Consider the following 24046-nt stretch of genomic DNA (forward strand, 5'->3'; position numbering starts at 1 on the left):
AATCGCCCTGTTGTCTGGCTGTGCGAAACTGGTCGCCAGGCGAGTTGCCTCAACCTCCCACCCTGCCATAAATAGCTCCCCCTTACTCTCACAGATACTGTGGAGCACACAACAAGCAGCAATTACAATTGGAATACTGATTGTGGTGAGATCTAACCGAGTCAGTAAACAGCACCAGTGAGCTTTCAAATGTCCAAACGCACATTCTACCACCATTCTGCACTTACTCAGACGAAAAGTTGAACTGCTCCTTACTACTGTGCAGGATGCCTTTGTATGGCTTCATGAGCCATGGCATTAAGGGGTAGGCTGGGTCCCCGAGGATAACTACAGGCATTTCAACATCCCCAACAGTAATTTTCTGGTCTGGGAAGTAAGTTCCTTCCTGCAGCTGTTCAAACAGACCAGAGTTCCTGAAGATGCGAGTGTCATGCACCTTTCTCGGCCATCCCACGTTGATGTCAGTGAAACGTCCCTTGTGATCCAGTACGTACAGCACCATGGAAAAGTACCCCTTGCGGTTTATGTACTGGCCGCCCCCGTGTTCCGGGGCCAAGATAGGGATATGCGTTCCATTTATTGCCCCGCGGCAGTTAGGGAACCCCAGCGCATTCAAGCCATCCACAATGGTCTGCACGTTTCCCAAAGTCACTACCTTTGATAGCAGCTGGTCAATGATTGTGTTAGCTACTTGCAGCACAGCAGACCCCACAGTAGATTTGCCCACTCCAAACTGATTCCTGACTGACTGGTAGCTGTTGCAAGCTTCCACAGGGCTATGGCCACTCACTTCTGAACTGTGAGGGCTGCTCTCATTTTGGTGTCTTTGCGCTTTAGGGCAGGGGACAGCAACTCACAAAGTTCCTTGAAAGTGGCCCTACACATACGAAAGTTTCTCAGTCACTGGGAATCATCCCATACCTGCAACACTATGCGGTCCTACCAGTCTGTGCTTGTTTGCCAGGCCCAGAATTGGCATTCCATGGCATGAACCTAGCCCAACGCCACCATGATCTCCCAATCGCCACATGCTGTGCTTCTAGGAACGTCTGTGTCCATGTCCTCATCACTATCGTAATCGCGCTGTCGTCGCTTCCTCGCCCGGTTTTGCAGGTACTGCACATACTGCTGGATAATGCACGAGGTATTTACAATGGTCAAAACTGCAGCGGAGATCTGATCGGGCTCCATGGCTATGGCGCCTGGAAAAAGGGCGCAAAAATGTAGGAGAGCAGAGTGGCAGCGGAAGAGGTGCTGTTTGGTTCACGGTAGCCGAACAAAGGCTGAAAATGGTTGTCTTCTGTGGTTTTCACGAAGGTGGGAGCCCAGGACAGACAAACATGGAGAAGCTCGGCAATAGCGGGAGAGCAGAGTTGGCGGCGGAAGCGGCGCTGCTCGGTTCACGATGGCCGAGCAGAGTTGGGTGGTGGGAAGGGTGCTACCCTCTTTCCAGAAATGCCCCTACACAGGGGGAATCCTCAGGTTGCCTACAAAACTAATTTTTCAGATGCTCCTAATTTCTTGGAACATTTTTCTTTAAAAGTGAAAATTTTGAGTTTTGTAAATTTTGCTGTGCTGGTTGTAAATTTGAGTGAATCCACTCACCTATTTCTGAGTTATTCAATAGTAAAAAGTCAGAAAATATTCAGTTGCCTTTGGGACTGCTCAGTGTAGCTACATGCATGATCAGTCATGTGCTTTCCTTTGTGCTCATTGTTCAAGAATAGAGTACATTTTAAAATTCTTTCTAATGTGGAAAATGGGAGTGAAAAGGAAATCCATCCAAAATCCACATGAGAGCAACTGAGGTATCAGAGGATGCAGAGGGGAAAAAAGGAATATTTTTTCTCTTTTTGGAGTCTCTTGGGAGGGAAAACAAAATAGACAGCAGCAGCAGAAGTATTTCTTTGTGTAACATAATGCTTTTGTGGTAACACTTCAGAGCACACTCAGTAGTTGGACAAATTCAGCTGTGAATCTAAGTGGTAGCGTGATCCCGAAAATCCTTACTCATCTGAGCTGACCTTACTGATTTAAGGAGTTCTGCTGATTTCAGTGGGGCTACTTGTGTGTTTGAGAGTTTGCTGGATTGGGCCCTAGATTATTGCCTTTCATTACAGCAATTCCTTTAAAGACCAGCTTGAGCAACTGATCATTAATTACCTGCCAGCAACCACATTTAAAATACTGGCCCCAAGTTGGAGGTCCATGAAAAATAAAACTGGCCTAAACTGCTGGCACGAAAACTTCCTTGTAAAAACAGAATAAAAGCACAAAATCAGCTGAATGAGACACTTCCAAGTGAAGAGGTATTTATGTGTCAAACAGCAGGAGGTGGTGACATACAATACCTTAAAAACATATACATTTATAGTGAAGGCTCCAAAAGCAATCTGCTTGAATATACATAACTCTGATTGAAAAATATATTTGTAGTTTTCAGTTCCATTTGTATTAAAAATAAATATTGTCAACCTTTTATTAGGCCAATCCATTCAGTTAGAGAAAGCTTTTTTCCCCCAATATTATTTTGAGCTAATACCAAAAAATATCCCTAGATTTTAGAAACAAATCTTCAGAAATATGTTTCTAGTTTCCAAATTTTGTAAAATAACTAACTTCAGGACAAAATTAAAGTTCAAACAGGGGGATTTTTCTTTTATATCTATAACTATCCTGATAAAGGAAGTAAAAGAATGTAATTGACACAAATACTAATGGACAAAACAAACAGCAGTGTCACATGGTAACCATGGTCACATGGTAAAACAAATAGCAGTGTCTTGAAATAAGGATATCTTAATTACAAACGAAACAGATATATCAGCTCTTATTTCACTCCCTGTATGGAAATTCTTCAAAGGACATGTTACCCTTGGAAAGAAATTCTAACCAATACCTCACCCAAAATCTAATGACTTACTGGGGAATCTTCCAAAATAGCATCAATTGGGCCTCCCTGAAGGAATACAGAATTTATTTCTGTCTCCATTATTGCACCACTCAAATATGAGGGCGCTGTTACATTTCTTAGATGTGACTGTGCAGAGGGGTGTAACTGCCTAGGTTAAAATAGTTATACAGCAATGTAGAAGCTCCTACTGCAGTGGCTGAAAGCTTATTCTTTTCACTGCTTCTCTAAAACTATTTGTAATAAAATGTGTATAACTATTCTCCCTTCATATTCCAAAAAGCTTAGTAACGCTATTATAAGAAAGGCTAAGAGTTTGTCACAGAGGTCACGGAATCCGTGACTTCCAGAAACCTCAGTGACATTTTCCATTTCAGCCCCTGGAAGGTGAAGGGACCTTGCAGCTCCCAGCCACTGTGGGCAGTAGGGGAACCCCAGCACTCTCAACTTCTGTGGGTGGTGAAGGGGACCCCAGAGCAGCAGCAGGACTCTCCTCCCTCCCCATTTTGTCACAGATATTTTTAGTAAAAGACGGATTGGTCACAGGACTTCTGTGAATTTTTGTTTATTGCCCATGACCTGTCTGACTTTTACTAAAAATATCCATGACAAAATCTTAGCCTTCATTATAAGCTATGTTTTGGATCCTTAATGGATCTTTTTCTCATAAGTAGAATTCCATTCTCCATATTTAGTATTAGGCCTCTTAAAAGTTAACTTGAAACTATGACAATTATTTCACAAAGTCAGCCAAGCACAAGCAAAATTTCACTCCAGTACTCCACAAACAAAACCTTGGGACCATCCATTTACCTTAAACATACCCTTCCCCTACAATATTATTTTCTTTAAGAACTAAGTTCTCTTAAAGTCATGACAAATATTAAAACCAGCCTGAAAAGTACAACTAAACAGCTAGGGGTGGGAGGAGTTGCAACGCTCCTTGCCTAGAAACAGGGCCGTAACACATTTTAAACCCAAATTCTTGCCACAAGGCCATGTGCAAACCATGTCTGTAAAAGGTATAAGGAGAACAACCTGGAACTGCCCTACAAATGTCTCCTTAATAGACATTTGATCAGACGCTGGCTGGGGAAGCAGACATTTATCTGACTGAATGAGCTTTTAACATAACTTTGCAGGCCAGCTTTTCAATCTCCTGTCAAAATCCAGATCTGCATGTGCATGTTGGCATTTGAAGTTAATGAAAGCTGTGGGGTGCTTAGACTCTCTGCAGATCAAGCCAGTTTTATTCATGTGCCTAAATATGAATGCAGTACTTAACTATATATGCACAAGTTTGAAAGTATTGACCATGGTTCTCTTGAAAACTGCCTGACCTATTGAATTGGAATCAACCAAAATGAACAGCTAGGATGACCTTCTAGGGGTGTATCCGTACTACAGAAAAACTCTGGCTATAGAGTTTTTCACATCAGGCTTATAGAGAAGGTGACACAGGGTACCTAGTCCCTGAGGACAACTAAACTGAGCTCCCCTGGACTGGAGCAGGTGAGCCCAAACCAACTAATTAAAAAGAGCTGAGCTACCAATGGGCCTATAAAGGGCTGCTAGTAGGCAGCTGGGGAAGGAAGGACTGAGAGAGGCTGAGCCCAAGGGAGGAAAAGCCACACTGGAGTGGAGCTAGTTCCTGTGCTGGGTCCCTGGAGCAAGGGGCCGGGGGCATAGGGAAGCAGATGCTCCACGAGGGGAACAGAGCTGGCTGAGGTTAGGAAGCTGCCAGGAGCTTGAATGCCAGACACCTCTGGGAGGGGTGGTCCTGAAGCCTGGGGCAAGGACAGAGTTGATAGTATTTTCTGTTTATTTGATAGCCTCTGTTGAAAGTAATAAACCTCTTTGAAAAGACTGGGCATGGCAATGCATGCTGTGTAGTCAGGGAGGAGTGTCAGCCCTGGTAACAGAAGGGCCTTGTCAAGACAAGAAGACTAGTGTGGCATCTGTGAAACTCATTGCTGGGGGATGTTGTGAAGGCCAAAACTAACTGGGTTCAAAAAAGAATTAGTAAGTTCATGGAGGATAGATCCATCAATGGCTATTAGCAACTCCATTATCTGTGTGTTCCTAAATCTCTGACCTCGAGATGCTGGGACTGGATGACAGAGAATGGATCATGCAATAAATTACCCTGTTCTGTACATTCCCTCTGAAGCATCTGGCACTGGTCACTGTCAGAAGACAGGATACTGGGGTTGACGGAACATAGGTCTGATCCAGGACAGCCATTCTTATGAATATTGGCAAAATGACTGAATGGCTAACAGGTCATGGGGAGACGCCCTGACTTCAAGGAAGATTTGATCCACTAGCTCCTGATCCAGGAACTACTTGTATTTGTCTAAATTTATTATCAGGGTTTTCACTCCTGATAGGTTGCTGGCCACTAGTCATGACTTATGGGGCACTACTCAGTCACATATTTTCATGGATTTCCTTCTGCAGATGCCATGACTGGCTCTCACCAACTATGTCAATTTTGGTAGCCTGATTGTTTATTTGAATTAAAATCAACCTTTAGGATACCAGTTTTATGACACCTCTTAATCCAAAAGGATTTCAATCCTTCAAAGAACATATATGTACAGTTACTGTTCCTGGATTACTGCCTGCCTTAAATGTAAAAGCCATTCTGTGTGGATGCATTGTGGTAACTACAATTTGGATCAGAAGTCATTTACCAATTTCTGACGGCCACTGGACTGCCAAAAATCTAATAGATCTCGTAGGTCATCTCTCAATCAGTTGCAATGGCAGTGTCTTTGTCTGGTTTGTAACCACTGAGACTTCAAGTCTCCACTGATACTGTGGAAGCAGATAGATACCAAAAATACTGTCAGAGCCATCAGTCCCAACATCTACAGCCTTGCTGAAACCTGATTCTTCTGGCAAATCCTCTTTGGCAGACAGAGAATGTCTCAGAATCTATCTTTGAGCTGCAAAGCTTTGAAGCAAGGTGTGTACTCCAGTTGTTTGTGGAAAAAACTAGGAGACTTTAGGTTGTTTAGGTTAAAACCAAACAACTTTAGTACCCTTAGATTGCAAAAACAAATTCTGGATCTCTGTCAAAGTCCTTGATCAGCTATATCATTCAGCTAGAGGAAAGTATGCACCCCTCCACTCTGTGTAAATATACCCCTACAACTGCCAAGAATTTTTCAGAGCACCACAGCAGTGACACCAGCCCCAAAGACGAATCTCTGAATTGGTACCCTATCAGAATGTATGATACATCCAGTGGTTGGGATGTGCATACATGTAGTCATCTGCCATGTCCAGAGTATATAGTCACCTTTCTTTAGAATGGACACGTTTGTTCCCAGATACACCATTTTGAACTTTTATTTCAACAGTTAGAAGTTAATACAAATAAATAATGAAAAGTTAATAAAAGGTTGATAACCAGGAAAGGCCTTATCCCTAGGTCTTTTGGGGATCAGGAAATACCTTCTTTCTTTTGCCCAATGTCATGGATTTGATGGTGCTTTCCCTCAGAACAGACTAAGTTTCCTGAAGTGTGTCATCCTGATATTTCTGGTTTCAAGAGGAACCACTCTGAACTGTCTCAGTATGGACTGGATTGGCCACCTTTTTCATACAGTAGTTGTATTTCTGATTCTCACATACCTGACTGGGTGTTCTTGGCTGTCTGTACATTAAGTGAATCTCCCTCATCTGTCCCTTGCATAAGAGGGAAAAATCAGATCCTCCAGAGATGGGAGTCACTGGCATTTTCTTCTTCTATCAGAAGAGTCTTCTTGACTATCAGTGTCCAGATATTATTCTCCCACAGCCTCCTCAAAGGAATGGTTTTCTCCCCAGACAGTGGCACAGAAGACTATGGTAAAAATAGGATTCTATAAGGTTGTAGAATCAAGCATCAACTCTGATTGCATTAAATCTATGGCTAGTAACAGCCTCAATGACTTAACACATGCGACACTGGTGTGTCAGTTGACGTTATCTTATCTGGTATATTCACAGAACTTAAGAGTTCCAAGAGGAATCTGTGTCAGGATCAAGCTCTGGCTGGTCTAATCCAGCATGTATATCTTCAGTTCATCCAAAGCAACACGATGGAAGGAGAGCAGCAGTCACTGCCTTGTCAGGCCCTGGGAAGAGAACATGGCTGATTGGCGTCAACAGCATTAAGACTGGAACCACCAGAACTGTCAGTCATCCACTGCCAGCAGTTAAGAGCAGATGTCACAGGATATACATGGAGTCCTACCGATGGATGTTTTGAGTAGAACTTTCTGGGGGCAATGAGAGGAAAGTCCTTGTTCCAGAGGCTGCGTCAAACATTTCTTAGGTGGTGCAGTTCTGCAACACGACTGGTTGACATAAGCAAATTTACACAGCTGTTTGCTCTGCCAGTTTCTAAACAGATTCACAGGCTATGTGTGACATGTGCCAAAGCAAGAAACACCAGCTCAGAATGTAGCTACCCAGATGGCATGACTCCTGATTGCTTGAGGATTTTGCCTTCAAGGCCTTCTGAGCCAGTTTTGGGCTGAACATACTGGAAGTGTCAGACATGGCCAACAGAACTTACGCTGGATGCCCAAGATGGTGGCAATGCTCCAATCTGCTCTGCTGCTCCTTATTTCCCCTGTATCCTACTCTCCTATCTGCTTGCTTTAAGGATTACTGTAGATTCTGTCTCTGGGCTAGCTTCCCCCTCTCTCATTTGTTTTTTTCAACATGACTGTATTCCTATTGCCAATGAAATGAAAGTCAGTGCAGGATTTCTTCAAGCCTGTGGGTGCTGCAGCATCATGATTCCAGATTTCACTGTCTTAAAAACCCTGTTATTGCCCCCTCTCATCACTTACCAGTACCCCAGAGATGACCTGGCCAATTGACCACACAGCGGGAATACAGATCTCCCAACACTATATAGAGCCTAAATTCAGGGGAAGGCAGAAGAGGATTCCAATTAAAATCCATTGGTGCTGTAATGTCAGAAATACCTCCCTTTCCTGGCTTCACTTCTTCCTTAAATTGTCTTTTTACAACAACAGACTATGAAGTCCAGGTTATATTTTAGTCGATCCTTAAGAACGGATTGTGCCAGGTTTAAACTCTTAGTTTTTTGAAGTGTCCCTCATGGTCTCTTTTGGGTGGGGTACGAATAGGTGTAGTGGTGAGGGGAGTGAGGCAGTAGGGAATGCATGCACACAGAAACCCCATCTCCCTCACACCAGCAATTACTTAATTGGAATGGGAGAGGCCAGAACCCAACAAGATGTTCAAACTAACTCTATCTTATTAATGACTATTGAGACCTTTTCATTTAGCTTCTTTTGAATAATACATGGGTTCTAATAATTCTAAATCACTTAACTATTCCCTTTTTTATATACAAATGAATTATTCTCATTAGATTAATTATACTTTAACTTAATTAGGTAATTTGCAATTGCATTTCTCTGTGAAGTTCCACTTTCACATTTTTTTTTTAAATCATAGTTCAGTTTGGTTAGTTGAGTGCAACTAAAGGTTATGGATCTTTATATGGATGTAGAACCGATGAATAGTGATCTTTGGGTACTATGCGTGGATTTCTGACATCTTTTGTTTCCTATCTTTCACTTTTGAACTGAAAACAACAAAATTCTAAACTGACAGGTTTCAGAGTAGCAGCCATGTTAGTCTGTATCCGCAAACAGAAAAGGAGTACTTGTGGTACCTTAGAGACTAACAAATTTATTTGAGCATAAGTTTTCGTGAGCTACAGCTCACTTCATCGGATGCATTCAGTGGAGAGATTTATATACACAGAGAACATGAAACAATGGGTGTTACCATATACACTGTAACGAGAGCGATCAGGTAAAGTGAGCTATTACCAGCAGGAGAGCGGGGGGGGGAAGGGGGAGAGAATCTTTTGTAGTGATAATCAAGGTGGGCCATTTCCAGCAGTTGACAAGAACGTCTGAGGAACAGCGGGTGTGGGGGGCTGGAGGGGGGATAAACATGGGGAAATAGTTTTATTTTGTGTAATGACCCATCCACTCCCAGTCTCTATTCAAACCTAAGTTAATTGTATCCAGTTTGCAAATTAATTCCAATTCAGCAGTCTCTCGTTGGAGTCTGTTTTTGAAGTTTTTTTGTTGAAGAATTGCCACTTTTAGATCTGTAATCGAGTGACCAGAGAGATTGAAGTGTTCTCCAACTGGTTTTTGAATGTTATAATTCTTGACGTCTGATTTGTGTCCATTTATTCTTTTACGTAGAGACTGTCCAGTTTGACCAATGTACATGGCAGAGGGGCATTGCTGGCACATGATGGCATATATTACATTGGTAGATGTGCAGGTGAATGAGCCTCTGATAGTGTGGCTGATGTGATTAGGCCCTATGATGGTGTCCCCTGAATAGATATGTGGACACAGTTGGCAACGGGCTTTCTTGCAAGGATAGGTTCCTGGGTTAGTGGTCACACACCACACAACAGAACCACTGTGTGCATCTTTAAGCATAAGCAGTCAAGTCCTTTTTGATGCTCTTGAGTCTAATACAATCCTACAACATAAAACAAGATAATTCCTGACCGCTATAATAACTACTCATCCCAAAGTCCCTTTAGAAGTGATCACTTGAAAGAAGCAGCCTATTTCCAAACAAGCTACGTTAATGACCATGAATGTTGAACAGTTTCAAAGTTTGGTGTTTCTGGCTGTTCCCCTGACAGTTTATCATTAAAGCTAATCATTCCAACATCCTGAATGTACGGCTGATTCTCTGCTTCCTCAACACAATGGGCTACATTTTTTGCTATTTTTCCTGAGAGATGTAGCACAGAAGGTGTGGGTCAGAGTCAGGGAGAGAGAAATACAGCTTTATGCCACTTTTGCATTGCCGAGATTCTGAGCTACTGCAGGGCTGAAACAACCCCTGGTGTAGGACAGCGTACTCCCGGAGACTGCTCTGAAGCCCAGAACCCCATAGTGATGTGCACCGTGACCACCACACCCCCTCATGCCTCTGGCCTGCAAACACCACTGTGCTGGGAACTTATGAAGTGGATAACATAGAGCTGCTTTACCTACAATAGGGAAAAAATTTCCCCCATACAACTGTGGCTCATTTATGGTGGTATATAGTGGCTGGAGTGGGGACCATCATCTGGCTTAGTGTTTCTAACCTTTGCAATCTTTCAGTATTTCAGCACTCTGATGTTTTAATGTAAGGTTTCAGCAGTCTAAATGTTAGAGGGCCCCACTAAACCAGCTAACATTGACTGACTCCTTACTTTCCATCTAACCAAATGTTTAGACATCATGGGGAGATTTCCAAATATGCAAATGAGAGTTAGGCGGCCAAATGATTTTCACTGGGTAAAAACACCTTTGTTCCTTTGAAAATCTCCCCCTACAATAAAAAAGTACACTTATTTCATACATGCATAGCAACAAGTTCCCTCCTATTTTATCACAAATGCATACCATAATATAATGAAACCAACTCCATTCCTAGCTTTATGTCAAGGTCCAACTACTAAGCCAATGATCCTCCAAAAAAAAAACATACTGGAGCTTTCATTTGGAATGAATTAGTTGACGGACTCCTCTCAAAACCATGTCCTCACTCCATTATGGCACTCTCTTTCCTCTTTCTGTCATGATGCCCTTCTTGTCACATGGACATTCTCTCTTTTTTCCTCTTTTATAGGTTTTTTGCTGAGTCTTGAGTCATTCTCCCCTCTAGACTTGCTGGTAGCTCTAATCTGCCTACCTCATTAAGAGCTACGTTGGTTCCACCCAGTAGACATCCACTGATTTCACCCAAAGTTCAGCTGAATGTTACAGGAAAAGCCTGGACTGGGTGGCAGCCTGAGTTTTCAACTTGGTACTGTACAAGTGAGCTGCTCCTATAGTGAGCTACAATAGAGACACTATGACAGGGAGGGAAGGTGGATGGCTTTCAGTGAGCCACCTCCAGCTGTACCTAATGACACGGCGACATATTTTCAGAATGTGTGTAGGAGACAGGGATCTGCATCCCTTATAACTCACCCCACTCACACTGATCCACTCCCTTACTTCTCCCTGAACTAGTCTGGTACCCTCAGTTTGGGAAACACTGTTCAAAACATTGAACCACATAGTAACAAGCCAGTGATCTGAAACTGCAGAATCAAGGTACCAGTGGATTGTCCAGCCAAATGTGCCATGGTGGCACTACCCAAGAAGCCACTGCCTAACTCATCACACATTCCTAAACGTCTTATGTGCCGTTTAGGGTACTTCTCTCATTGATTCACATTCTGCACCACTAACTGTTCAGGGCCATAACTAGATGTAACAGAAAATACAAGGATAAACCTTCAACAAGATAGAACACACTGACAAATTATCCTGATACCTCCAAAAAAGACCACAAGGACAGCAATCAAAGAGGAAGACATATATGGACCCATCATGGGAGCACAAGTAATATAATATCTGCATCAAATAGTATCTGCAGTCTGTACATACATTGCTGCTCCATTAGCATACAGCCTTTTGAGTCCCCAATGACCACCCTTCCAATTTGGCTCCTCAGTGAGGTGTGCTTTTTCTAGGGTTGGTGCCAACTCTTTTATTCTTTTTTTCCCAGAGTGTCTTCATGTTTAACGTTTACTTGAGTATAGATATATTTCCCTATGATTTAGCATTTGACTTATGGGATATGAAGTGTACCTATGACAAGTTGCTAAACCAAATTCATGATATGTAGAGACAAAACACACAGAGTAAGTGTCCACTAGAGGTTCACTGTCCCTCGACAACTGCATTGTCCCTCGACATATACTTCCAGATTCCTGACCAGGACTTTGGAACAAGCAAAAAAACAGTGAGTTTAGTGCCTGCAGGGGCAGAACTTTGACATAGGGCCATCATCTGCTGTTGGTTACTTTGATGTAAATATGGATTAATGCTACTGGAGTCAATAAGTTATTCAAGATTTATGCTGATATTTCCAAGAGAAGAATTTGATTCATAATCAATAAAGCTCACTGTGGAGATCCCATGCTTTGTAGCAGTGGACCCTCAAGTTCCTTTGCTGTCTCCAGATCCTCCGCATGAAAACAGTCCTCCTCACACAGTTTTTAGATTATAGGGACATCAGAAATCCTATGTATTTTAACTGTGCAAGTGTAGCAGGGATACTAAATCGATGAATAAAGTGGGAAAACATGGAAAATATCACAAAGTCATGAGAAACAGAAGCCTGGAACTGCAGTGAAACATACAGAATCAAGTTGATTGTGGGGCCAAATTTTTGACAGCTGCCCTTGACTTTGCAACCACAGATTTCTGTGATCACCACATCTGAATTTGTGGGCACAAACCAGACAGGCATATACAAATTCATCTGAACGGGCACATATGAATTTGAGAGGTAGGTTAAGGACACTCTGAAAGTTTGGGCCACCATATTAACTGCTACAGTATACAATGCAACAGCTGTCTCATTATTGCAGACTAATGGAATGCATTCCAACAAGATCCAGGAATTAAACATGGGATTCAAAATACAAAATTACACTCTACATTTGAACCAACCAAATATAAAATGTCACCAACTGAGATTTAGAAACCACACAGTGAAGTACACAAACAAATGAAGTTATGCCTGGTTAACTATACCTTCTATTTTTATTATTACCATTTCTGTGCACCATCCCTGTGGTTGTTTTGCTTAAACCCAGTGGAGCCAGAAGAGGAAATTAAAACAATATACAAAAATATATGTACTGTATGGCTGTGGTTCCCCATTGCGCTCCCCAACTAAGATTAAATTTATTCTCCCTCCGTATATTTTCCAACAGGGATTACATAACTCATATTTTCTGACTTTTCTATTATCAGTTTTAAACTAGAATAAGAGGCAGCTCATAACGTTAAATATTTTTGGTTCCTTGGGACCAATTACATCTGGAAATATTTTTTTGTAAATCTAGCAAAAACAATCTATCTAAAGATATAATGATACCATCACCCTCAAATTAACTGAGTGCTTTGCATCATTTAAGCACATGACTAGCTTAGTATTAAAAAGGTATAGCCAAACCTACCAAAGCCTTTTAAAATACTTGTCTGTTTCAAGACACAAGGAAAATAGGGGGAAGGCAGATGGACAGCCTATAACTACTTACTAGGAAACAGAATCTTAGCTGTTCTGCCCTGGTACACACTTAAGACGATCTTTAGTTGCCCACCCACAGGCAGCAAGCAGAGCTCGGTCAATGTTGTTAACAATAACAAACACATCTATGAAACCTTTTTACATATAGTGATATTCACCTTCCTCCTTTCCCAACAGAGACACAGCAATTTGGAAATTTCCCTCCCAGAAGGAAAATTTTGCAAAAATCTGAAAATACCCGCCTCTATCTTTGTTGTGATTAACAAATTGAAATGGAGACCAAGTTCTACATGGTAGTTTAGTTTCTTTTGCTTGAACAGAGGTGTTTTGCCAGTAGCAGTTTTTAAATTTTTAATCACTCAAAGAGATTAACAGCAAACACGGAAAATGCAAGGAAACCTATCTATCAGAAACTCACCGTAATGCATGTAACCATTGCCTTTGGTAGGATCCAGCTGAATAGCCTTCAAGAAGTACTTTTCTGCCTCATTCTTGCGGCCCTTAAAAAAAAAAAAAAAGGAGAGAGAAAAAATGGATTATCTTAACACTGAGTCACCCTGGAGACATCCTGTACAGTCTACCACATGCTCCACACTTTCCAAATTCCAGACACAAGAACAACACAGTTACTATTATCACCAGATTCAACCTAAGTAAATAGGAATTAAATGGCAAAAAACGTCATTAACAGATTTAAAATCCACACATTAATAGATTCCAAGGCCAGAAGGGCCCTCTGTGATCATCTAATTTGACCCCCCTGATTGTTAAATTAAATCTAATTTAACACAGACCATAGAACCACTCTGAAAAAAAAAATCTAGAGCAGGTATTTTTGAAAAAGAAAAAAAAAAAGTCCAATCTTAATTTAAAAATTGTCATTCATGGAGACTCCACCATAACCCGTGGTAAATTGTTCCAATGGTTAACTACTCTCACTTTGCCAAATTCAGACTGGAAATAAGAGTAAATTTTTTAATCTGCAGCTTCCAGCCATTGGACTGGATTATACCTTTGTCTACTAGACTGAGTAGCCCATTATCAAATATTTGTTCCCAATGTAAGTACTTATAGCCTGTAATCAAGTCACCCATCACCTACTTTTCATTAAACTGAACAGCTTGAGCTCCTTGATTCTCTCTCTCTTTAAGACATGTTTTCTAGTCCTTTAAATCATTCTTGTGGCTCTTCTCTGAGCCCTCTCTAATTTAATCAACATCCTTCTTGAATTGTGGACACCAGGACTGGACACAGTATTCCAGCAGCAGTCACAGCAGAGTAAAATAACCCCTGTACTCTGATGACAGCTTGTGCCCTTCCAGAACATAGAGTTCTGCAACACTCAAACTTCAGAAAACCAAGAAACACAAAGTTAGGGTACATACCCAGGTAATACCCAGATATTTTGTTCAATATCTTCATAAATGATCTGGAGGATGGTGTAGATTGCACTCTCAGCAAATTTGCGGATGATACTAAACTAGGAGGAGTGGTAGATACCCTGGAGGGGAGGGATAGGATACAGATGGACCTAGAGAAATTGGAGGATTGGGCCAAAAGAAATCTGATGAGGTTCAATAAGGATAAGTGCAGGGTCCTGCACTTAGGACGGAAGAATCCAATGCACCGCTACAGACTAGGGGCCGAATGGCTAGGCAGCAGTTCTGCGGAAAAGGATCTAGGGGTGACAGTGGATGAGAAGCTGGATATGAGTCAGCAGTGTGCCCTTGTTGCCAAGAAGGCCAATGGCATTTTGGGATGTATAAGTAGGGGTATAGCGAGCAGATCGAGGGATGTGATCGTTCCCCTCTATTCGACATTGGTGAGGCCTCATCTGGAGTAATGTGTCCAGTTTTGGGCCCCACACTACAAGAAGGATGTGGATAAATTGGAGAGAGTCCAGCGAAGGGCAACAAAAATGATTAGGGGTCTAGAACACATGAGTTATGAGGAGAGGCTGAGGGAGCTGGGATTGTTTAGTCTGCAGAAGAGAAGAATGAGGGGGGATTTGATAGCTGCTTTCAAATACCTGAAAGGGGGTTCCAAAGAGGATGGCTCTAGACTGTTCTCAATGGTAGCAGATAACAGAACGAGGAGTAATGGTCTCAAGTTGCAGGGGGGGAGGTTTAGATTGGATATTAGGAAAAACTTTTTCACTATGAGGGTGGTGAAACACTGGAATGCGTTACCTAGGGAGGTGGTAGAATCTCCTTCCTTAGAGGTTTTTAAGGTCAGGCTTGACAAAGCCCTGGCTGGGATGATTTAACTGGGAATTGGTCCTGCTTCGAGCAGGGGGTTGGACTAGATGACCTTCTGGGATCCCTTCCAACCCTGATATTCTATGATTCTAATCTTCTTTTTGCCTCCCTGGAGATGGCAATAGCCACAATCAATTATCTGCATACACTACAGCTGGATTTAGTGTGAGACTTGTAGCTGTACTGAATGGTGGAAGCAGTAGGTGGGACAGTTTGGTCGAGGTGTATTCAGAGATGGGGATTAGTTTGAGGAGCATCACAGAGCTGTGACTGTGATAGAAGAGTGTGCATCTTGAGGAGCTAGTCTGCATCATTTTATTGAAAAAAATGTGTAGTTTTTTCACTAGCAAGGCCCTGGGGGGCAGGAGGTCTTGCCACAGAAACTGTCAGTAGGGAAGTAAGATAAAAGACTTGTCTACAGGTGTACTGAAGGGTAAGGGAAAGCACAGGGTTAGATGGTATCCTGTAAGTATGAAGTGGTTGTTATATTTCACAGGTGCAAGCAATCCAGCAGGAGAGTAGGCTATGGCTACAATTAAATGCTACAACAGCACAGCTGAATGAGAACACTCCAAGGAGATGAATAGAGCCTGAAACAATAGTTCTGAAATATGTGAATGGCTCCATTCATGTCAGCAGGTGTTTTGCTCCCCTCTCCCCAGTGCTGGAAAGCCTGCGATATGCAACAAGCATACCCATTCTCAGCTCCTTCCCCAGTGTCTGCAGTGTGTTCTCAGTGCATGCTCCAGTATGCCTGTTCTCAGCTACACATGCAGAGGGGAGCTTCCCCAGATCCTGTGTGCATAGCAGGGGGCAGGAGGGAGAGAGAGAGAGAGAGGCTCAGACCCTCAGAAGAACAAGGGCCCCAGATCTCAGCTCAAATGAGGGTGGCCAGACCACCACAGATGGCCCACCGCAGATCGTGGTACACCCTCGGGAGGGCAATGTAGGGCTGACAGGCACCTCTGCCCCTATTTTCCCTTTGTCACACACCCCTACACCTACACCCCCGCCCCTCCTGGCTCCCTAACTCCTCTCCTATCCACCCATCCCCATTTATTCTCCTCTCCATAATCCCCTCACTACACACCAAATCCCTCTCTCCCCATTTCTAACTACTCTTCCAGCACTAATCACCCTCCCCTTTCAGCCAGCATTTGCAGGTATCATTTTATTTTATTTTCATAAATCGTTTCAAACATTTTCTGCTATATTCAGATTAAATCCATTTCCCCAAAATAATTTAAAAAATCCACACTCCTTTGACAGCAGCAGAGTGGAGCAATGTGCCCATTTTCTATTTCAGATTTCTACCTTGAATTAGATTTGAACTCACAGTGCCCATTTGGTGCTCAGAGTAATGGCTAAAACAGTCCCTAAGCTCCTTACAGATCCTGTGAATCTTAGGTGCCTCTTAACACTCTTGGGTGCTCCTTTTTGCACATGTGCAGTGTAATGCATTAAGTGTATCCCTCATACTTGCCTGCTGGAACACTTAACTGGAAAAGCAAACTCTTCTTCTAATAATGTTTTAATTTGGTTTCCCCTGGAGGGCTGGTTGGTGTAATACTCTCTGTTGGGATAACCTTTGAGCGTTTGAGACTCTGGTGTGATTATCTGAGCTCTGGTTTGATCTCTATCTGTGTGCCAAACTACATTGCCAGAATGTAACAAGTTTAAGAAAAGCTGTTTGCCCCCCAAGGCTGTATCTCAGGAACATCTTGTTCAAATGATCCCAAACTTAGATCACTGACCAAACCCTGCATCCCCCGAGACACACAAAATTTCAAGGGAATCCAAATAACCATATGGATTTTAGAGTTCTTACAAGAGTCAAGCTTTAAAACAGAAAGCCCGTCTTGACCCTAACTACAGCAGAGCTGCTGGAACATTCCAGGGTTACAAGTTTTGTGGTTGACTATTTTATGCTGCTGATCTCCAGGCACACAGATAAATGTGGTCAACACTATCAATGTTCAGGATCTAAGGAAAAGGTGGAAATCCATTGTAATAAATATTGTAAAGGATCTTGGTAAACTGTGAGCTAATTTTCTGGACAAGTGCCAGGATAAGCATAACTCCAAAACAAAACTGGGGTATGAAAATGAAAGTTAGATACACTCATATGCTAAAAATACACACACTGATTTAATCACCTAGAACCGTGGACACAAGATTTTGTAAAATCTCCTATATTTGTGTTCTACGTTTAATTTGCAGAGATATTAAAGTGCTACTCTCTTTCACACTCATATTAAAAAAAAAGATTTCATGGGAAGTAAGAGCTTTGCAGGTCAATATAAAAGTGATACCAATCTTTTAAGGAAAATGTCTTCGACCTGGTAAACTACCAAAGCTATGACGAGAAAGGCAAGGGAAAGACACAGAAACAGTTGTAAGTTAACAGACCATGATTTTTATTAATAAAAATCAACAGTACCTTTTGTTGTTTAGTACTCCAAAACTACTAAACCCAAGCACTATCATGAGCCCAGGGACAAAGGAAATCTACGGCTTATTACTCTTTCCTCATGGAGAAAATAACCAAACTGTATTGTACCAATAGTTTGGTATCCTGTCTCAGACACTAGCCAGTATCAATTATGCAATAACATGCCTATGACTGCAGTTTATTCCTAGTCCCAAGCAGAGAGTTGGTTTATATTGTGAGACATGAGCACCTCAGAATTAAAATGACTATTTTTAACTAAATGCAGCTGATGTGGAAGTAAGACTTCTTGATCTGTAATTCTCAGGATTGCCCTGAGTGCCATTTTAAAGATACATACAACATAGCCTACCCTATAATCACTTGGTATAGAAGCAGATTTTAATCAGATTGAGTATTGCATGCATTCTGTACTGCGGGCATCTATCACATAATGTAACATTCAAACAATAACAAGAATTGCTCATAATGATCACTACACCAAATCCTCAGCCCACCCCTCCTCAACAGCCTGAGAAGAGAAAAGGGGCTTTACAGTGAATCCAGAAAGTTAACAAGTGCAGGTGAAGATAGTGGGGACAAATTCCAAAGTCAAGGTCCCCTCTCAGAAGCCTCCTCATTTATACTTCAGGGGATTCATAAAGTATCTCTCATGAAAGGGAAGAATTTGGCCCTTATTGTCCAATAACATTATCCTCAGTTTCCAATCCTCATACTTCAGACCCCTTGTCAAGCCCCTGAACAGATTTTGGAAAATTAATCCTTCCCAATTACCCACAATGCAAGCGACTGCTACGTCCTAACCACTTCAATCACATGATAGATGAGGCTCTTTTACATTTAGATGCTGAAGCACCTTTCATCCCAAAATATTTTTCAAAATACATTGTACCAGTGTACAGCAATCCCTTCCTCCACCAGTGAAATGGAGCTGCCTCTGTGGGAGAAAGGCAGCAATTCTTTTTAAACAGCACGCAGCAATAGTTCAGCACAAGAAGTGAAGAAGAATGGTGTATCCAATTGAAACTACCAGGGGAATTCAGGTAGACAGAGTAATTATTCAAGTTCAAATTGGTTCAGGATACTAAGTTAACATCCTTACTCTGGCAAAAAGGGTCATGTCACAAAGTTCAGCCTGGAGACTCCAAAATTGTAGGCACAGACTGCATGTGTCACGAATGCCAACAGAATTAACATTTACAGATCGTGCATCATTGCTCTTTTAACAGACTAATACAATTAGTCTTAGCTGACTGCATTCTGTCTTATGCATACTCAGGTTGCTATTCCTACTGAAAAAAGAACAGTTCACTGAAGATAGTCATAAAATATGAATCTTCTGTTTATAGAACTATGTCTATAAGACCACAAGCATTTGTCAAATATAATTTACTTTCACCTATTCAATTCACCAGAATATGTTACCACTATATTCTGTTTGGCACTTTCCAAATGTAATACTGCACCCAGCTTAAGTCATTCAGGGAAACAGAGTACATAATGGCGACGGGTGCCCATACAAATAGCATCAATAAAATGATTGTTATTGAGAGGCAAAAATGCTCATTAACAAAAAGAGGAAAAAAGTCATACATTACATCACCCGAGCCATAAACTGAAGTGACAGCAAATGAACAGTGCAGAACCATTTATCCAGGTTGGCCATCATTTTAATATATCCACATTTGTCAAAAAATGATTAAGAATGTTCTCTTCCAAAGTGACACTCTGAAGAAACTGGCATCAAACTCCACCTAAAGAGTCCTCTTCCAAGACATTTGTTTACTGCTAAAATGTCAATATATCAGCACACATTTTGTAAGCTTTGTTTAGGTGTCAGATGATATAAACCCCAGTCATTTGACAGAATCAGGCTATATCACTATTAAACGTTGGCATTTATCAAACTTACATTTTCTACTAGCCACTGGAAGTACTCCTTTGCTAGCACAAGAGGATGCATATGGTGAAACAGTCAGGTTTAGAGGACAACACCTGTCCTTTCCCCCACTCTATTGTAAGGATTCAGTGCTAAGTAGAACACAGGATGGAAGGGGATAGGTTCAAAATTTTAAGGGAAATACATAATTAGTTATTAAAATAGTTGAAACATTAAATTGCTGTGGACTGGCATATTGCGTGCATATTCATTTTTATGTACAATGACCCCTACAAATGAAGGAATTGAAGATCACTGGAAAGCTCTCAATTTTTAACAGCGAGGGTAAGCAGTTGTATACGTATATACACATGCCTTGGAAACCTCACAAAGTGAAAATACAGCTTTACAACTGCAGGACAGAGTCCTATGTCCAAGATAAAATGGTTATTCATAAGTTTTTAATGGGAAGACTCAGTGGCTCTGAGAATTACAAATGGGATAAAACATGCCTTTCAACTACAGGTCACCAGCTCATATGCAGTCCAACTCAGTAGCAAACAGAAGTGCATCATATGACAGCTTCTTCTTTGCTTGTGAGAAATGAGTAGATAGTTTTAGCCCACATTCTAATGGAGAAGTGCCAACTTCTCTCTCTCACACACACACGCACATCATAACTGATACTAATTGGCATGTCAGTGAGGGAACAAGAATTCAATCATCATAAAGAAATAATATTATATATTATATATATAATTATATATATATACTATATAATATATATTATAATAATAATAATAATATTCTAATAACATTAGAAAGTCAGTTTAGAAAAAGCTTGTACTGCTCCTATCCACACTATATTTGTCTGGGCCTTATCCAGAGGTCCCTAATTCAGGCAAAATACCCATTCAGTTCAGTGAAACACTTCCATGTGTAAGGGCTCCTTGCTCATGTTGCTCGAGAATAAATAGAAGATGGGAGTATGTCCACTGCTATCACTCCAGTATCCCATGTGAATTTAAAGACACCTGCCCCCCCACCAAATTCTAGGTATCCATTTTTGAATATGTTAGCTGTAGTGTTTATCCTAACTGTCATTTCTAACAGATTATGGGCCTCATTCTACAAATATTGTCAGACACAGTGCTCAACTGGGCCTTCAAATAAAAGACTTTGAAGTTACCATGACTGAGGGAGTGACTGGAGGAAAGTTAGTCATTTAAGGAAAGTACACATCTATCCAAATCAACTGGCATGTATTTCCTTGACTAGAACTCTCCCTGCCCCACTCAGAAATAACGGAAAAAGCCAGCAACAGCAATTTCTCCTCACTCTGCTGGTAGAATTTGTAAAGCTCACGTTGAGACAGCTGATGTACTTCAAGCTGCTAGAAACCTTAAAATCCTAAACAACTAATAAGACTGGGAGAGGTTAATGTAGTTAAGCAGTTCTGAATAATGTACTTTCGCAGATTTATATGCACTGCTAGCTACCAGTAAGGTGGCTCCCTCAACCTCATTCATTTAAGAAATGGGTGTCCATTAAAAACATTAAGAATCCCCTCTTTTCTCCTCAAAAATACGTATTTGTACCATGAGAGTTACATAATTGCACTGCACATTATTTTGGAAGCATGCAGCATGGCAATAGTTAGAGGGGTGAATTTTAATATACAAACAGTCCTAAATTCCACCCCCAAAGTTCCACCATAGTTGAAATTGTACAAGGCTTTAATAAGTGAAGAAGCAAAAGTCCCTGTTTTGCATAGCCTTATGCTGGTGAGAGTTTGGTGGCACAGTGGAAAATTAAATCTACGCATCAAACAAAATTGACTCTCATTCCCTACGACCAGTCCTCTTGATTCCTCTTTATGAACAATCACTTTTTTTCCAAAGGACTAAGCAATTAAAATAACTTTTTGAGTAGAAAAAAAGTGACAAAGACTAGAGAGTAGGGGAAGCCAGAGTATTTTACATATCTTCTTTTGTATTGCTGAAGGCTTCTGAATGCCTGTATGAAAGATAATGTTCCCAACAACAGAAAGAGTAAGTGTGTGTGAGGCCACAGGGTCTGTGAAAGACTTTTGCTTCTGCTTTCTGGAGGGGAAAAAGAAAAAGAAACCTGTTCAATGAACCACCTTCTTTGCCTTATTAAAATGGGTGGGTGCTCCGGGGCTGGAGCACCCACAGGAAAAAAATAGTGAGTTCTCAGCACCCACGGGCGGCCTCGCTGATCAGCTATCCAGTGGCAGGCAGGAGGCACTGGTGGGAGGGAGAAGGGGGTAGAAAGAGGCGGGGCAGAGGGGAGGCCTTGGGGGAAAGAGGTGCAGTGGAGGCAGGGCCTGGGGTGGAGTGGGGGTTGAGCACTCCCGGGGAAATGACAAAATCAGTGCCTGTGCACAAGACAATTAAAAACATGAATATAATGGAACCACATAGATATTTACATGTACTATTGAGTAATTACGTGATCTAATTCAGGGATCGGCAACCTTTGGCCCCGGCGGGCTGGGCCAGTTTGTTTACCTGCCGCGTCCACAGGTTTGGCCGATCACAGGTCCCACTGACCGCGGTTCACTGTTCCAGGCCAATGGGGCTGTGGGAAGTGGCAGCCAGCACATCTCTCGGCCCACGCCACTTCCTGCAGCCCCCATTGGCCTGGAGCGGCAAACTGCGGACAGTGGGAGCCGTGATTGGCCGAACCTGCGGAAGCGGCAGGTCCTGGCGGGCCGCATGCCAAAGGTTGCCGATCTCTGATCTAATTCTTTTACTCTGGAAGGTCTGATACTAAGCAGTCCTCTGGATAAAAACCCATATTGAGGAGGTGAAGGGGATGTAAGTACCTACCTGGACTGATTCCACTCTACCTAGCCGTCCTGGGCCCAGAGGAGTTTTGTGCCCCTGCCAATTACTGGGAGGCATACCCCTGCTTGTCTCCCCTTGTGCATGTCTCCCTTCAAAGTGTTCTGTTCAGTGCCATATCATCTAGTCCAGTCCCCTGCACTCATGGCAGGACTAAGTATTATCTAGACCATTCCTGAAAGGTGTTTGTCTAATCTGCTCTTAAAAATCTACAATGATGAAGATTCTACAACCTCCCTAGGCAATTTATTCCAGTGCTTAACCACCCTGACAGTTAGGAAGTTTTTCCTAATGTCCAACCTAAACCACCCTTGCTGCAATTTAAGCCCATTGGTTTTTGCCCTATCCTCAGAGGTTAAGGAGAACAATTTTTCTCCCTCTTCCTTGTAACAACCTTTTATGTACTTGAAAACTATTATGTCCCCTCTCAGTCTTCTCTTCTCCAGACTAAATAAATCCTGTTTTTTTTTCAATCCTCCCTCTTAGGTCATATTTTCTACACTTTCTATCATTTTTGTTGCCTCTTCTCTGGACTTTCTCCAGTTTGTCCACATATTTCCTGAAATGTGGTGCCCAGAACTAGACATAATTCTCCAGTTGAGGCCTAATCAGCGCGGAAGAATTACTTCTTGTGTCTTGCTTACAACACTCCTGCTAATACACTGCAGAATGATTGCTATTTTTGCAAAAGTGTTACACTGATGATTCATATTTAGCTTGTGATCCACTATGATCCCCAGATCCCTTCCTGCTGTACTCCTTCCTACGCAGTCATTTCCCATTTTGTATGTGTAACTGATTGTTCCTTCCTAAGTGGAGTACTTCACATTTGTCCTTATTGAATTTCATCCTATTTTCTTCAGACAATTTCTCCAGTTTATCCAGATCATTTTGAATTTTAATCCTATCCTCCAAAACACTTGCCACCCCTCCCAGCTTGGTATCATCCACAAACTATACTCTCTATACCATTATCTAAATCATTGATGAAGATATTGAACAGAACCAGATCCAGAACTCATCCAAGCAGGACCCCAGTCGATATGCCCTTCCAGCTTGACTGATAAGTACTCTCTGTAAATGGTTTTCCAACCACTTGTGTACCCACCTTATAGTAGCTCCATCTAGATTGTATTTCCCCAGTTTGTTTATGAGAAGGTCATGCAACACAATATCGAAAGTGAAGATATGCCATATCTACCACTTCCCCCGCTCCACAAGGCTTGTTACATGCGAACATGTCCTCTTTTATGACATCCCACCACTTGTTCTTGGGTCTGCCTATGTTTTTTTATTCAATCTTGAAATCTGTTCAACTCTTGTAACCTACATAGTTGTCAGGACTGTGCTTTACATGATCAGATCATTCAGTCTGCACTCCCTCTATTCTTCGTTTGTGGGTGTTACTTTGAACATGTCTCGAATATACACATTCCTCATATGGTCTTTCTTTCACCACTCATCCATCTCAACATTTGGATTTCTATGGAACAGATCATTTGCTCACGTTATATGAAATCAGTACAAATA

At 41.8% G+C, this 24046-nt stretch overlaps 1 protein-coding gene across 5 annotated transcripts in view; it reads right to left on the minus strand.

Moving 5' to 3' along the window:
* TMTC2 (transmembrane O-mannosyltransferase targeting cadherins 2) overlaps positions 1-24046 on the minus strand; it is a 379312-nt gene that overhangs the window by 50262 nt on the left and 305004 nt on the right. For all 5 annotated transcript variants that reach the window (XM_075124316.1, XM_048835674.2, XM_075124313.1 and 2 more), the window contains exon 9: positions 13482-13563. In XM_075124316.1, the coding sequence (XP_074980417.1) occupies positions 13482-13563 (82 nt within the window). The remainder of the gene's footprint in view (positions 1-13481; positions 13564-24046) is intronic.

The sequence above is a fragment of the Caretta caretta genome, chromosome 1, assembly GCF_965140235.1.
Source record: "Caretta caretta isolate rCarCar2 chromosome 1, rCarCar1.hap1, whole genome shotgun sequence".
In the NCBI taxonomy this organism is placed as follows: domain Eukaryota; kingdom Metazoa; phylum Chordata; order Testudines; family Cheloniidae; genus Caretta; species Caretta caretta.